Source organism: Ambystoma mexicanum, chromosome 6q (assembly GCF_040938575.1).
Source record: "Ambystoma mexicanum isolate Mex_15411 chromosome 6q, UKY_AmexF1_1, whole genome shotgun sequence".
Taxonomy (NCBI): domain Eukaryota; kingdom Metazoa; phylum Chordata; class Amphibia; order Caudata; family Ambystomatidae; genus Ambystoma; species Ambystoma mexicanum.
The window spans coordinates 1,109,273,524-1,109,291,626 of NC_090937.1; the positions used below are offsets into that span (position 1 = coordinate 1,109,273,524).

General features: G+C 43.3%; 1 protein-coding gene across 1 annotated transcript in view; it reads left to right on the top strand.

Moving 5' to 3' along the window:
* OCIAD2 (OCIA domain containing 2) overlaps positions 1–18,103 on the top strand; it is a 126,005-nt gene that overhangs the window by 49,905 nt on the left and 57,997 nt on the right. Inside the window, exon 2 of the mRNA XM_069631687.1 lies at positions 8,728–8,824. Within this exon, the coding sequence (XP_069487788.1) occupies positions 8,728–8,824 (97 nt within the window). The remainder of the gene's footprint in view (positions 1–8,727; positions 8,825–18,103) is intronic.

Genomic DNA, 18,103 nt, shown 5'->3' on the forward strand with positions numbered 1-18,103 from the left:
CTAGCTTTGCTTCCTCCAACTTCCTTTCCTCAAGTTTTTTCCTGGCTTTCTCTTGCCTCAACCGACAAAGATGAATGATAGTCCACTGAATCTCTGGCCATTGTTTCACTTCCATTACTACTATCTTTTTTAATTGTCTCTGCACTGGCTCAGGTAACCCCTGATACAATATGTGATAAATAATCAATATGGTTTTATCCCGTGTCTCACTCGTTTCGAGCAGCCATTTTTCTTAGATTTACGCAACTGGGTCTTCGTCATCACGCAGGTGTGCTCTCCATACATCTGCCCTGCAATTGTTAAATGGTGCTCCGTCATAAGTAGTATTCTTAGCTGTTACTCCGGGTTACCCCGTTCACTTCCAAATGTCATCAGCCCTCTTCCCTATGATGGAAGTAAGCAGGCTTTTTAGGTCACCCACTGCTACCATCATCTGTGTTCTCATTCTTTCTAATTCATAAATCCATTTGTCCGCTCCCAATGTCAGCGCTGGTAACTTACAGACTGAATTATTCTTGTCCATGTGTGTCCTGCTCCCTTCGCTAACAATGGGAATTGCGTAACTTGTTCTGTTTTACGGCAGTCAGTCCCCGTGTTTTGGCTGTGATGTCAGTCAAGTTAATTTTCTTCTTCCCTGGTAAATCTCTCAACCTATTCGCATTTGCTGTTCTTTCCTCTAGGCTTTTTAATTGCATTTTTGGAGGCCCGGAGCTTTTAGCAAGTGCCGGCATTCTTTCTGATTCCCCCCACTCCTAGTAATTACAGAAAATTCTTTCTTCCCCTGTTCTTAACCCCATGAAGGAAGCTTGTGCAGTCTCTTCCTCCTCCTCTTCTCCATCCTCTTCCTTTTCCTCATCCATAAACATTGTATTACAACCTTAATCACTTCCTTCATCTTCTCTGTCCTCAAACTCTAGACTCTTCAGGGGAACTGTCTGGTACAATCCACCCATCACCTCTTCCAATACAACACTCCTCTTTACATTGCGGACACCACTGTCCCTCCTGCTTCTGTATAAATGACTGATCTTCATTTGCATGGTTTCCACCTCATCTTCATCTGGAAGGGTACAGTTCCTGAGTATCTGCTCCACTTGCCTATAACGCCTTTGTAAACTCCTCTTTCCTCCTGCTCCCGTTTCTTGCTTTTCTCTTTTTCTTGGAGCATGCATCCCCCAACAATCTCATCAATTGCTTTTCATTGCTTTCCTTATTTCCATCTCTCTTTCTATCTCCCTGTCTTTCTTCCTCTATTTCCTTCATTCTCTTTCTCTACATCCCTTTGCCTTTCTTTGTCTTCTTCTCGTCTCTTCTCCTTTTCCCTTTCTTCTTTGTTTTCTCACCTTCCCCAATTCTTTTTCTTTTTCCTTTTCCTCCTGTTCCCTCCTCTTCTCTTACTTTCGCTTTCTCTCCTCTCTATCTGCCTCATGTTTCCTTCCCTTCCCCATATATTCTTTCCCATTCTCTTTCTTTCCTGCTCTTTTCGTTCTAATTTATTTTGCTCCTTTCCTCTTCTCTCTTCTTCTTAACTTTCTCTAACTTCTCTTTCTCTTTCTCATCATCCATGTTTCTTCCGTCCAACTTAAACAATATTTGTCATCCAACCCACTCATTCGGGGCAATCGCTGTCTCTTCTCTGTTGTCATACCTGCCTCTCTGTCTGCAAATCTCTTCCTCAGCTTCCATCAGTCTCACCTGCAGCTCGTAACGTTCATTATATTCATTGCGCGCAGACAGTGGACTATGTTTATTTTAGCTCTGCCTATAACGTCTTTGTTTCTGTAGGCGAGGGGCACATGTGCAGGGTTAGTGTACCTGCCTGATACTGCCTTTAGTTCTTTCAATGGATATAATCCTTGTATTTGGGAAGACGGATCGATGCTCTGAGGAGGAGGAGCCGAGGACGCTGTGCCCTCTCCTTCATGCTGATTAAGCATCCACTCTCTCGCTGGTGGCTCTTCCGTCTCATACCCATACATCTTCCACAAGACTAGAATGGCTAATCGCTTTTGCAATTTTTTCCCTTTGTGTGCGGCATGCAAGTATGCTGTCATGTGTAGCAGCACTGATCTCGAAATGGTTCCCTCCTGTGGCAAGGGTATGAACAGCTCGCCAGCCGTGTCATGAACCCACTATGAATGATATTTGAGTAATTTGTCTTTGTACCGGGGCAACGCCTTACATAAAGGCATAAATGGAGTGTCTTCCATGATGGCATGTCACAATTTAGAATGCTGATACTTACCGGACCTTAATGTAACTTCAACTTCACTACCTTCTCCACTCATCCTTCACACTCTCCTTTCAACAATATTTCCTTTGAACAATATTTCCCTCTATTTCCAACTTTTCTACGTCTCCTCTCAACACCTTTATTCGATACAACAACTGTTCTGGCAGGTACCCCTAATACGACCCATGCTGGGCATCACTCCCTTTTGGTCCAAACCACAACTCCACGTACTCTATGATCTGCAACAATGTACACAAGCCCTTACTTTCACAAACCTAGACCACTTTACCCCCTACCACTGGTGCCAGCAAGCACTAGACAAATAGGTGCACCCCCAATATAATACAACACAGCCATCTTCTTGTCACCTAGCAAGGAACCCTTATCTCTTAATCATACCACCAACGAGGATTTGTGATGCACTCTTCCGTGACCTTGGCTTTGGTTATCTCTTTATCATTAATACCTCATCACAAGTTTTAGTGCGTCACCTTCTGCAAACTTGTTACTAGTATTCGCTCATAAATCAATCCTTTATCATCATACAATTCCACTTTTGTTTTGGAACATCAATGCTATACTTACATCCGTGGATCAGCCGAGGCTGTTGGTATCCATCTTCCTTCAACCAGTGTAAGGAAGGCATGGTATCAAACAGTGAAAACAGACACAAGTGATCACAGTTCAAGGGTGTTTATTGAACTTCACTGGGTTGGTAAAACGCCTATCTAAACCTAAATCTAAGGATGGGAGCAAGATACGACCATCAGTTAATAATAACTCAGTCCTAGTGGAGTCTGTCAAAATAAAAGGGCCTATACTAATACATCTATTGCCAATCCTTACTTCTAAATACAAGATGGTGTGGTATAACAATGTACGCAAAAGAAAAGAGTTCAAAACATGATATGTCAGGATAGTTAAGCAGTTAGCCTCTCTTCCCCAGGTTTTCAACACGGGGCAAGGTGGCACGTGTGGGCCTCGCAACCACTCTAGCTTCTTGGCCACAAGGTAGCAGTTCAACAAATAGGCATCAGGGCCTTCCACCAAAATCTCTCTCGCAATAACAGTCTCTCAATGCAGATGGCCTGATGCAGCAAACCAAACACAAAAGTTGATTTTCCTTTGTCAAGATTTCACTTTCACAAGTTAAAGACTGGTCTCCATCCTTTGGGCTCGGACCACGAGTCCGCCTCATCTGGGCTCAGACCCCTTTTCTACAATGTTCACAGCTTGGTCTCCCTCTTTCGAGCTCAGACCATGGATCCCCCCTCGTCCGGGCTCAGATCCCATTTTCCACAAGATTAACAACTTTGTCTCCCTCGTTCCGGCTCGGATCCCCTTTTGATACCAGAATCGAAGACTTTCTAATGTGCAATGTGTTTGCTTAAAATATTCACCAGCAATTTAGCTTCACTCGCATCTTTCATCACACACATTTAACAATGTTCCTTCCAGAGCTCACTTTACAATGTTGCCACTTGCAACCTTGACTTCAACACAGACCTGTCTCCCCAACTCACTGTTGTTTGCTTCTTTGCTCTTGGAGACAAAGACAATACCACAGTGTCTGCTGCTCCTCCCCGCCTTGGTTATTTACGCGGGAGGACCCTTGATATCTCCGACACGCAATGCAGGATTCTTTAGCCTTCTTCCCTGGTCTTATGTTTTCTGCCTTGAAGGTTTCTTGAAAATAACGGCTTTCTGTCAACGAGGTCTTGGGTGTTGCGCATCTCACGAACCTCTCATACCTGACTGTCTTTCTCCCGTCATTCAACTGCCAACTCGAAACTACTGTACCTTCATGTGTTTTGCCTCGCTCTGAGTGTGCTCTCGTGCTCTGCCTTTTATCCGGGTGGGGAAGTGAAATGGAAGTCAGGTGTGAATGATTGCCGATAATCGCCTGACCTCGTCTGACCATAGAATTGGGACATGCCATGTACACGGCTCAGGTGTGAGTCTGTTTTCTCCCACCAGAGTGGGATGTCGGTTAGCAAGTGTTCATGCGGGAAAAGGCAGGGGTGGTGAGTTTCTAAATATCCCATCTGGTAGGATTGGATAAAGATGTTACAGGTAAGAGAGGGATACCGCGTCTCACCATCCGGTGTCCCACTCCCCACTCCTACTCCCTGAGGACCCCTGACCCAGGTGATCCTCCCGCACTGGTCCATCCCAGGTTCTGGATACAAAGGCGATGGCCGTGCCCTGGCCACTTGAGAGAGAGAGATCCGTGGGGACTAGCAGGTGAGACACCTTCAAGTTTCTCACCCCAGTCTGTCACCCCAGTCGGGCCACCCAGCGGGCATCAAGCAGGACTTTCTAGAAAGGGGGCTCCTATCGACCCTCTCAGTTCCTGCATGATTCACCTGTCTCCACAGAGTTGGTATCAAGTGTTACTAACACTCTATATAATCGTGCAGTCTCTATTTCTGTTTTGTGAGATGTTGCAGTCTGCTCTTTTCTTTATGAAAATTAAGAGCCTGTGTGGGGCTGGAGAGAGTTTGAGTTTATTATACACTTTCAGCTCCCAGAGTTTGTGTGATAGAAAAATACCAATACACAGATTACACATGAAATATTAAACAGATAGACCTATTTAGACAATTTATTACAATACAGAACCATATAACTAAAATATAAGAAACATCAGATTATCAAATTCATGAAACTGTACTGGCCCATAATGTACAGTCTTATATTTAAGAGGTATATGATAAATGGGCTGCAAGTTGGCCACATGGACCAGATTAAAATGTGCCCAAAAAAAATCAAAGAATTATGGACATAGTGCCAATGTTGCCCATCATTAAGGTTCATGCACATTTTCCAGGGTCACACTTCTGTACCTGATCTTCCAAGCTGGCACTACAAAACTAGCCACTATCCTTGCTACTGATAGATTCCAATCTCTTAGAAGATAAAGCAAGACATCATTTGCAATACTAATCCTTCGATCCTATGAATGTTTCTCATGCGCTGATCTTTCTGTTGGCAATAGCAGGGATATATCAATAAAAGATTCTGCAAGTCTTTCAACCCATTTAGGCAGTTAACACAACTATTGTCTTAACACAATTTCTAGCTTTTTAAATGATATGCCAGAGGCAGTTCGTCACACATGGCAAGAGCAAATAGGCGTCTTTCTTGTCACCTAGTCAGAGTTTTGAGCTAGGTTTGTTGGAAGAAGTCTGCTGTGTACATGTCGGCCCTGGGGAGATATTAAATTTGTCCAGGGCACCCATCCTAAAAAAGAAGGGGGGATTCCAACACATGCTTAGGGAAGTGACATCACAGTAACTGAAGCAATCCCAAAATAAAATATGCAGCTTCCATTTAAATTGTCTTTCATGACTGAGAAAGTTCACCGACCAAATAAAGCATTTGCCAAGAGAACAGATTTTATATTACATTGCTGGCTACATTTAAAAGGTAAGCACCTTTTTAGAATGAAGAATCTATAACAAAAGACATCCTCTGTTGGGAGAATGTCAATACACATTTAAGGAGTTCATGCTGTGCTATTTCTGTGGTGTTGTGGCTAAGTGTCGCATTTCCCAATCATGCAACCTGGATTCGGTTCCTGGCCGTGGTCAAATGAGTCATTTTCTTTTTTTTCAATTCCTTACACACATGGGGCCATCCACCCACATGGTCCCTTGACTTGAGCCCTGCATTTGTTCCAGTGTGATCTCCAATAGTCTTTGGTTTTTTCCTCTTGCTTGTTCTTTGAGATCTTTAGGGACTGAACGAGATGACAGCCTGAAAAAATCAGAATCCACAAGGCATCACAGGCTAAACTTCCATTGGTCCTTTTCAGCTCCTTCAATGGCTTTGCTGTTTGGGACATGGATAGATATTCCTTCCAGTCGATAGTAACCAGATCATCACTACAACAAAGCAATCTTTTAAGAGCATAGCTGTCCAGACTGTCACACACCCGATCCATAATGGAAAGGAGCCAATGTCTGCCTCTAAAGCAGCCTTAGTGAATCCACGAGGGGATGAGCAAACGTGTTTTCAAAAAAGCTCTATCCCTGACAGCAATCCCAGCAGAGCCTGGTTCCACACTCCATACACCAACAGGGCTCGAAATTGAGATTGAATAATCAGGAGCTAAATGCAGCTCCTGGGTATCCAGCATTGATCAGTGGCCAGGAGCTACCACTGGGGATCGAGGAGCTAGTACATAGCATTCTGCAAATGTAACTTCCACAGAAGATGGAAACATATAATTGTGTCCATTCCTTGTTGGCCTGGCGGCAATTGGTGACCTCTATGGCAAACCCTCATCAAGACAATAACGAATCAGAGGACTCTGATGAGTGCACAAGCACTGTGATACCTGATAATGCTCCCATAGATGACGTGAGTGTGCCGGCTCTAGTTTGTGGGGTGGGAGGGGGGAGGACGGAGAATTATACTGTATAATGTGATGCTTTGATGCTGATTATGTACGTCCTAAACAGTTGTAATATGTGTTATTTTGTTTGGTTTTATTGAAAATAAAAATACATTTTAAAAAAAATGGTACATAGATGTGTTGTAATATTTATTTTTAGATTGCACCAAATGCACAAAGTTAAATTCACAGGTGTGGTTGTTCGGCATCAGTTGGCCTCACGAATCAGAAGTAGCTACTTGTGGCTGTTGCGGTCAAGCTATCCAGGCTCTTCTAGGCAAAAATTTCAATTTCGAACCCTGCATCTGCACCATGCGCTAAGGATCTTCCATATATGGCCAAAAAGGATGTGTATAACTTGAAGCCAAATAATATTCGAATGCTATTATTGCACTGCGAGATCCTCCATTTTGTGTAGGGCCATGAAGCTATGTGGAGTCGCATTTTTGTTTTGAAGAAATCATGACCCCTAAATATGTAAAGTCAGACACTTGTTCTTGAGCCCTGCCATCCAGGAAAAAGGCTCTTTGTTTCTTCCAGCTCTGGCATCCCTAAAAACACTGCTTTGAATTTGGCTTTATTGATCATGCGTTTATTCTTGGTACAGCCTCTGCAGCCTTTAGTTGTGTAGTTGTGCCAGAAGGGCTTGAGGTGTCCTTGCAAGAAGGACCGGATCATCTGCATGCAGCAAGAACAGAATTGTGTAGTTCGTTATCGTTGGTACGTAGCCAGCAACACCCTTTCGACCATATCGTCTATAGACAGGCAGAAAAGAGTTGGTGCTAGACGGTAACCCTGCTGCACTTCTCGTCAGGTTGAACATTTTCTGTAAAGTTTGCCTTCGGTGCCAAGCAGGGGTGGACTGGGAACCAAAAGTAGCCCTAGAAATGTTTTTAAATGTGGCCCAATATTACACCTTGCACACAAACACAACTCCTCCACATACAGTGTGGGGGGTGTTTACCAGTTAAGAATATTTTGAAAAATGGGTGCAAATAGTAAGCCCATTTTAAAGCACATGTGTCTGTATATAGGGACTAGAAAGTAGTTAAACATATGAACAAGCGGAAACAAAAGACCTGCTACCATTGAGGAATAACCGACTGGAAGCTTTCGAACAAATGTCTTGCTTCCTCAAAGGGATATTGGGGATGAGGAGAGATGGAAGGAAGAGAACGGGATGACTGGGAGAGAAGGTAATAGAAGCACAAAACCAGGAACCAGAAGAGGCCCATGTTGTAGAAGCCTACTGGGAAATCTCCAGAGTTCCCTGTAGGCCAGTCCACCACTGGCGCAGAGCCTAACTTCCAAGGAACTATTTGCGTAAAGGCACTAATATTTAGCAGGGTTGGGTCCATCCCCATGGTTCCCAATTTTTAAATACAGAGTAAACATCCAAGAAAGCTGCATACAAAGGTATACGCGCGACTTTAGAAAGCGTCCGACTGATATGTTGGAGGATAACAATATTGTCCTCTGTCGAAATACACACTCTAATGCTATGTTATGTGACACACTTTTACTACTAGCCGAGAGACAGCTAAGTTGTGGCAGAAGTAGACAGGTTTGATCAGACGGGACATGACAGGGAAAGAGGGCAACCGAAAGACTGGACCCCATCCTATCATACTATATAATTAAAGGTGAGGTGTATGTTTGTCCGATGCAGTCATGCGCAGCAGAAACTGCCTGCTTCATCTGTTGTCACCGCTAGAGGGAGCTGTTGCCTCAGTATATATAGTGGTACTCCTACAGTGTTAATCAAAACCTAAACAAATATTTTTTCTACTAATATGAATTAGAATCAATTACAAGCAAATATACCACATAATATATTAACGCTCTCTTTCCTCACGCACTTTGGCCCGTGTATACTGGCTTTCACACTAGTTAATATATATTCAATCATACTCCTGTTGGCTAGGAAATAGACTTGCTGAGTTTCTAGTGGCATGAGCAATGCCCCCTACTGTCTCAGATACAATTTCCATTATTCAATATTCCTTTGGATTTGGTAAGATAAATGAATCTTTATTAACTATCCATGTATCACTGTGGAAAGGGCCAAATCTAACAATATTTCTTTCTTTTTAAGGGCTGGTTTGAATGTCCCATTTCAAATACCCACCTTCACCGAAAAGACATTGCCAACATCATACAAGAGTGTAAAGAGGAAAGCTTCTACTACCGAGGTACCGGAAAGGTTATCTGCGTTATTAATGCATGATGCCCGTATTGTCTTATGTGTACTATGCTTGAGCTGCAGCAAGGTCACTTGGAACTCACTCATACATGGCCACTGCTTGGTTCGATCAGTGTTCTGCTCAATAGTTTGCACAATCATCTGGGGATTTAATGGCGACTCGGTTAAACTATAACCTGTATGCCTACAGAACAGCAGCCATACATTTGCCAAAAGAGAAGGCAGAGCAACTGACGATGGGCAAGGTGAAGCCGGCTGGGATCCATCATATATTCTTAGAACAATCTGTCAAAGATAATGCTGACATTCAAATAACTTAATATGGCGAATTTGAAGATGAAGTCAATAAAAAATGAATGCAAAACGAAATGCTTGATTTTCATTTATATTTTTATGTTCTGTTGTTTGTAAATTGTAGCAGGCTATTGTAGGCACCCCAGGTGAGCCCAGGGGTGTCATCAGTGCAAATGCACAACATATACACACATAGCACTACCACCACCACACACCATGATGCACTAAACAATGCACATGCCATGCAATGCACATACATATCGCACATTGTACATTCCACAACATACACACCAGAAATCATAGCACACATTCTATAAACTACAAGTGACCACGCAATAAACACCTCACGCAAAGAACACACTCTGTGCTGCTCTCACACTCCCACCCCGTCCTCCCTCTCAGACTTTCCCCAATCTCCCCTTTCAGCTTCCTCGCACTTTCATTGTGTTCCAGGCAAACACTCGCCCATCCTGCTTATGGTTTGGGCTCCTTAGTGACCAGCTGTGTCATTAGAGCGTTTGAGTGTTCATACAACACTACTGACAAGCACATGGCACAATGAACACCTCATACCTTTCAAAGTGCCAGTCCTGCTCGTATACTCTGAGTCTAGGCCCATATCGGCCTCCGTAGCGATTAACCTTATTGGCTCTCCCGGTCACAAACCCGCTCCGCCTATCGAGTCTTCGCGGTTTTGCTCGATTTGATTTGATTGATAGATTGAGTGCCACTACCTCAATTCGGTGCCCTTTTACACTTCCCAGGCCTGTCAGTACGCCGTTTCTTCCTTCCGAAGTCCTCCGTGTAGGCTAATGCACGTGTATCCTCCTAAACTGGCCATGATTTTAAGACCTTCCATGCCATTAAGGCCTTCTGTGTCTGTTGATGTCTTTTAGCCCTCGCATGCCTTTCCACCATCTCCTTTCTCTCGCATATCATTCTCCTCCTCCATCCACAACCCTCTCGTTCACTCCCTCGTCCCTCATTGCTTTTTATTCCCTCTTACACTTTCCATCTTCCTCCTCTCGCTTCCCCTCTTGTCTCCTTTCTCTTTATGCCACCTAACGTTCTCCTTCCCCCACCAGCTCTCATCTACATCGTTTTTCACCTCTCCTTCCCTCACGTGACCCTCTTTTTCATCCCTCTCCTCACCTCCTTTTCTCTGTTCACCTGCTCAACCCTTTACTCATCCCATTCTTATTTATCCTCTACCTCTCTACATCACCCCACTTGATCCCTCACATTCTTCGCATATTCACCTCTAACGTCTCCTCTACTCCTCCCTCTTGCCCCTCTCCTTTCCCTCACCTCTCTTTTAACCGCATGTATCCCTCTTTCCCTCTCCCCAAATGTCAATCTCCTCAAAGCCACCTGCTCCCTCTTCGCAACCCGACCCCTACCTTGCCTCCCGATATTGCACTGCATCCCTCACCCAGCAGTCATCTCAAACCTTCCCAGCTGGCCCACTCCCCTTTCTCTTCTCTTGTGTGCCCCTCAGCCCCCTTTCCTAAATCAAGAACAAGTATCATGACAAATCACATAATACGCAACGCCATGCACGTATCATAACACAGCGCACAGTACACACATAAAACAATACAGCACACATATCACAAACAGAAGTCAACTTCACAAGCACATACCACAATGTAACTATTACCCCTTATCTACACCGCTATACTTTTGAATTTTTATTATTGTTATATGGCTAAGAAAACGTAACCTCGAACAAATTCAAAACAGCTAAATACATAAAACGGTTTGAAGAGGGAATAAATAAAGAATGATATGAAAAAGAAGAGAAAAAAGGGGAAAAGAAGAAAAAAAGATAAATGTACACAAAGGAAAAAAGAGAAGTGAGTTAAAATAAAATAAAAAGTTACATCTGTAAGCAAATCATCTAGTGTCTAAAAACATCAGAATACAATTACAATGTATACATTTTATACAATTCATTATGAATCTTCAAGATTCAATGACTTAAAGAAATTAGTCACGTCAAGGACAGTTGAAGTGGTACGGCCTGCCATACAAGTCAACCAAATTAATTCCTCATTTCCAATCTCAGTGTTCTGACATTTTTATTAAATGGTTATCTCTGGAGTCACACACAGTAGGACAAAACATTAGGTTCTTTAAACATTCGAACTGTTCTCAACCTTACAAAATGACAGACTGCCTGATCCATCGTCAGCAAGCCATATTGAACCAGGATTTGGTTAGTGCAGATCAAATTCAGTCAAAATCGCAAAAAAGAGCCCTAAAAGACTTAGCCGGATATATTGCAAGATATGGGCCTAGAAATCTAGACGTCTTATAATCAAACTGAAGATGACTAGGGGAAGGGTCAGTGTGCATTTCTTCCATGGTTCCAATCCAGTCACCAAGGAAGAGAGACTTCTTAACCTTGGTTGGATTGTTCATCAGATCACACAGAGAACAACCCATCACTGTTAAGATATCATAACAAAACTTGTGCATCTCAGACAGCCAAGTACTCCCTTTGCCCTAAAGAATCAGTTTAAGATCAACAATCAGCAAGCCCCTCCAGTGGAGACATGATCTTACTTAAGAGACACAAAGGTTTCTACTGGACTCTCGCCTTAAGGGATTCCAATCCCAGCTCGTATTTTATGGCATATATAGGGATGGAGTTAGGGAGATGTAAAATCCTCCTCCAGGGGAATCCCTCCAGAATGGGGAGAAAGTCCAAGGTAGATAGGGATACACATCCATTCCATAAAGAATCCTGGGAACGATTTTCCCTTCATTATATTTAATGAATGGAAGAAGGGAGGATTTACCGTAACTTGAATCAATCCGTGATAGTTCATTAGATACAGCCAAGGCACGTTCTCTTAACCAATTCAGGAGATTACCAATGGAAGGTTTTGCAGAAATCAAGAACCCCAGATATACTATTGAGTTCACGATCCCAACCTCCTCGAACCGCCAACTCCAACGAAAGGTGCTGATTTTGTTACCCAGTGAACATTGCAAAATGTTTGTTTTCAATGTATTAATTTGCAGAGAATGATTATTGGCAAACACAGCAAATGCATTGATCAAATGCTGCAATCCCTCTGAAGTGCAGTCGAAAATTAGTACATTATCAGCATAAGCCAACCAAAATGGTATAAAGTGTAGCAATATTGGTGACGCAAAAGGTGCCACTTTCAAATGATCACCCAGATCAGCCAAGTATAGATTAAAAAGGCAGGGGCCAAAACACATCGCTGCTTGACGCTACGAAAGGTGGAAATTTGGTGTGAAAGCTGACCTGCCTGGCTGAGGTGAACCTGGATGTTTGAGTGCGAATAGAGGCCAATAATCAGCCTCAAGAGACCTGATGGAATGCCCCATGCCCACAATTCAGACCATAAAAGATTTCTATCAATGGCATCAAAGGCGGCACTCAGATCGACCAATGCCATATAAACTGCCTCATAGGTGCCCTCCCATGCTACATGTTGAATACATTTCACAATGAGACCGTTTAAGGATGTACCCATTTGCTGCCTATACCCAACCTGCCATCTCTCTACCCTTCCAGCCCCATACGCCCATTGCTCCAGATGCGGCAGTAGTATTGATGAAAATACTTCACTGTCCGCATCCAGTATCGCAATCGGTCTATAGTTAATTGGATTGGATATTGCACCCTTTTAAAAAATTGTTACTATGAAGGCAGTAGACCAGGAGGGAGGAAAACGATTTGTACTAAGGATACTTTCAAAGAGGGGAGACAAAGTCGATGTCCAGACCTCCGGTTCTTGTTTAAAGAGAAAGTTGGACCGCTGATTTGGACCCAGCACACGAGAACTACTAAGCCTCTTTATAACATCAAGCACCCTATCATTGTCAAACAAAGATGTTTGCATAGTGTCTTCTTCCCCCCAAATCGGGGGAAAAAGAGCAAACTCCCCAGGCAGGTGGTCGAGCAAACAGGTTAAGAAAGTGCGATACCCACTCAGACTCTGCTACAGCCTTACGTTGGTTGCAATGCTGGGAGGAATCCACATTATTCATTAAACCCCAGAAGGCCCTGGTATTTTTGTTGACAAGAATTGAGAACATAGCTTCAGCATCAGCCTGGTGCCTTTTAGCGTGACTCTGCCTAAGCCAGTTAGGATAGGTCTGTCGTAATGCCTTAATCGCACTATTCCTTTTAACCAATGATAGGTCACATTGTCCACTAAGGGACCTGATTGCCTTTATCATATCTCGATTTTTAGAGACATCTTCCGGATTATGGGCATGAGTGTGTTTAGGGTTTTTTGTTTGTTTCCTTGCGTTCCCTGGACATCCATTTGAGTTAATTAAAACTCCATTAAAATCTTCAAAGTTGCTAGTTGAAAAAAGTGAGATATTGCCATTCTGGAGTAGTAGTGTACAAAATATTATTAAGTGAGGAATTCACTCTTGACGCTAAGGCGAAATTCTAGGAGATTTTATTTCCGGCCGGATTAGTCAGTAGATCAGACAAGCCCAGATTATCATTTTTCAAGCCAAGGGCAAAGTGAGCCACTAACATAGAATGGTAACTAAAGAGGGTGGGTGTTATTTTCAGGTTAGTACAGTTTGTATAAAGCCACTAACCCACAAAGATATAGTCAATAGTGGAATACACATTCCCTTTGGACCAAGTGGGGCGGTATAGAATGTCACCCTGAACTGTACTATTTAGAACAAACAAGCCTAACCCCTATAGGGTACTCAGCCATGAACTCCCTTTCTGTAGCATATTAGAAATCCCAAAACCAGGTGGATACTGAACATCACGGGAACTCTCATTCATACAGTCAGAGTTTAGATCATCTAGGAGAACAACATGACCACCCCTATGTACTTCTCACCATTAGTTAAAAGATCTAGCTAGATACCCCCAAGATTACAATCTGCCCAGACATACCATCGTGCCAATGCAAATGAATAATTAAAATATCAATAGTTAGACTTCCTGAGATTTGAACATGGGTAGTTAAAGCAACAAAGTAGGAGTCCATAGATTAGTTTATGAGAAAGTCCTTACCCAATTTAACAAGTGTTAGAAGCCTCTCACACGGGGGCGACCCTTGTCACTTTGCATGCGGCCTGGAAGATCACAACAAAACCATCGATTGAGGAAGGATTATCAACCAGGCTTCCTAAAGACAAACAATCGTGTGTAACTTGATTTGCATTCCTACTAGAGGATTATTAAACAAATGTGTGTGGCCACGAGTAAATCGAGTGATCTGTTTTCCTCTAGTGTGGAGAATGCAGATTGTTCCTTATCTGTGATTCGTCGCACTTAGCGGCCAGGACCAATCACCACTTTCCTCAGAGGCCCTCATCTTATGCTGAAGGGCTTGAATTTCTTCCCCTGGATTCTTTACGCTCTCAAACCCCTTAGTTACAACATCTGATGTCAACTTTTCAACATAGGGGGACAGATCAAAACTAAATATCTGGAAAGATTGATGTTCTTGCAAAACAAAATCATAAACCAATGTAGATTGAAAATTAATAACGGATCTATCGGTCCTAAACACATCAATAAAGTCAACTCGCTTAAGATCTCTCAAAGAGATACCCGCCAAGCTGGGTACTTCAGAAAACAAGCGAGGTATGTTAGACCGGTTAATAGTCGAAGATCTGTTGTCCAGCAGAAACCTAAATGACTGGACCGGGTTCACAAGTTCCTTATCAGGTCCGTTAACATGCTTAAGCAAGGACAGTACTGCTCTTGGGCTCAAAGGGCAACGATCGGATGACATAGCCCCACAAAAATGTGACCTAATGTTAAAGTTCCCCAAACGTTCCTCCCAGTGTCTGACTGAACCATAACTATTATCCCGAACAGACTTCCGAGAGTTGTCCGCATCCTTTACCAATACTGCCGCATTGATGGTTACAGAAAGCACAACATTTAGGTTACTCTGCCCCTACACTGGATTAGGGGAGCTTCCAAAGCCATATCAGTAACCCAAGCCGACTGATTACATCTTGGGTGGTCAAGTCACCAACAAAAAGCACATCCTGCTTATCAACGTTTAAGGTGTCATTCTTATTGTGAGCCAATGCGGCATGAACTGTTGGTTGCTTAAAAAGGATCTCAAAAATCGTTGTGAGGCTGATTTTGTCATGCTCCTAACTGGCCGATATTTTATTGTCTTTCTAATGAAACCCCTCTTGTCCTGTGCCTTCAGAGGTTGCCTTCCCCCTGGAGCCTTTATGTAAAAATACAGATGGAGAATTCGGGCTCACCACCCCCCCCTCAGAGGGGACGCTCATTTGTACAAGGAGCATCCGAAGTAATTAAAGACAATGGCAATGCGGGGCAACCAGCCAAATGAGCTAGGATCTAAAACAGTAGCCAGCACCGGAGAGTTGATACCATCAATGAGGCAACTTTAATTGAACTCCCTTGAGCACAGGTTGCAGTCCCCCTGCTCCTTAAATCTCCAACCTCGGTTCACGGGATCCCAGACAAGATGTTTTAGATGGTGAAGTAGCTAAATGAGGCTGCTCTATGGAGGTAGGTTTTAAGAGAGACTGATTAAATAGAAATTCCTTAGCAGTCACATGCACATGCAGCTCAATATTATCAAACTTAGAAAGTAGAGATTCCAAGAGTACGGGATTCACCCTGCCTCTGCTTTAAGGCCCTTATATGAGAGGGACAAGAATGCATGACACCTGGCTAACCTTGACTAGTGACTGCGCCGCTTGAACTTGCCCCTTATTTAGCATCTTTGTCGAGGCAGTGGGAAAGTGACTGAATGGCACAGTTGGAGACATAGAACCAATGGATGAAAAGGATGAATCACAATCTGGAACATAGTTTCCACAAGTCCGGCGGAGAATCAAGACCACTGTGTAAGGTGGAGTCAGCCGTCCGTTCAAAAAAAGAACCCACCCGGTCAGACGTCACCGGAGGGCCAGATTGAGGTAACGGAGCTGAGAACACATTTGCAGTTTTTGACGCCTCCATAGTACTTTCAGCATGTTTAAACAAGCTATGGGAGCCTTTATGGGAACACATAGATGCCACCAACCCTGGTTGGGCTTTTACCACAGCCCGATTAACAATTGGAAAAAAAAGCTGTAATTTTCCAAGGAGATTTAGCAGAGCAGATTCTCTTTGCCGCAGTACTAAGATGGCAGCTTCATTCCACTGAACCAAGCATTACAGAACTGAGCGCATTAGTGGTAGTTCCCAGGTGAGTACATGTTGGTGGGATAGCCACTAAACCGACATTGCCCATCATTTCACACAAAGCAGAGGCGGAATGCGATGTCTCCTGCGAAGGGGGAAGTAGGAGATTAGTTGCCTTCAAGAGGTCCTCATCAGAGATATGCACACGGTTTGTCATTGTGTAGTTCCTAGACTTGCCACTCCACAAATTGTACATGTCCGTTTAAAGGTAAACTAATAACTCACCCTTAAGTATATTATATTTCACCTTTCAAAATGTTCAGGATCAAAATGGTAAGAGCTTACCAAGTAAAGCAGATGACAAGCGAGTACTACAACACGTTAGCCGGACTTCCCAGACAGCAGGAGCTCGTTAGCACACCGCCTTCCACAATAACAACTGCGGTTACAAGAACCAAGACCTCCAATTTGCACCTCCGCGCCTCCCCCTCCGAAGACATTTGCACAGGCGGGCGCGCGCGCGCGCAGGGTGTGCGTCAGTCAGTCAGGGGTCAAGTGCTAAAAATTTAATTGGTGGGACTCATCAACAAATAGCATATCAAGGTGGAATATGTACAATTCATTACATTGACTTTGCATAGCCTCCCAAATTGCACAGGACGAATGACATTTGCCTTTTGCAAAATCAACACACACACAAAACCAAGATAGGATATTTTCTTCTAATAGTGTTTTTGAACACTTTATAAGGTGTTCATGTTTTAAACTCCAAAAACCAATACAAATGTGTTCCCTGGGACTTGCAGTACTGAAATGAGATATTTCACCTCTAGTTGTTTGTTATTTTTCATCAGGTCATAGTGCAGTGGTAAAGTCTCTGGCCTACAAACCTGGCGACTGCGTTCAATCCCTGAGGTCGGCTTTAATTCGTAAATTCAAAGAGGACATCGAATGTTTTTCTTTTAGCTAGGGGGGGACTGAGTCCACCCTCTGAATAAAGTGGGCCCCTGTACCCTCGACTTGAGCCCTGCAGTCAGTATTAGGAGACAACAGTGAAATTGTAGGCGGGGTGGCGAGAAAGTCTTTATCCAGCACTCGTTGCCAAAAAGCAGCATCGCCTGACGAACTGACTAACACTTCTAAGACACTTGCACAGACGCTATTCACCACTACACACAACGTTCATAGCACTCAACAAACACCCTATAACGCACTATGTATATGCCACAGCACACAATACATCTGTCACAGAATGGCCATAACACAGCACATGTTACAAATACCAAACAGCACACGCACCACAACAAAATGCACCTATATGCACCAAAAACACATATGCCACTCCACACAATGAACAAACTACTACAGAACAAACAACGAGCATAACAGGAAAACAATGGACATAACACAACATGCAATGCAAATACCACAGCGCACAATGCATTCAAGTAAAACAACAACACACAATCACAAAACAACGAACCGTGTGCATAAGTTGACGCTATGCATGTAAAACCAGCACTGCAAAAATGCCATGACATAATGCATACAACAAACTATGCACGTACCACTAGACAACACACAATACAATGCACACACCCCGACAGAGTGCATACCACAGTGCAGCACGCATATCACTCAGCATACACAAAGCACATTGCATACACACACAATACACCTACCGCTCCTTTTGGGTAATATCATTTGGTTTATTGCACATACTAAAGTTAACTTGTATAGTCACTCAATATATTTGGAACAATTCCATCCACTCAAGTTCACTGTGTCAAAGTGGGCCGCTCACCAAAGCACATTCAGTAAGAATCAATATCG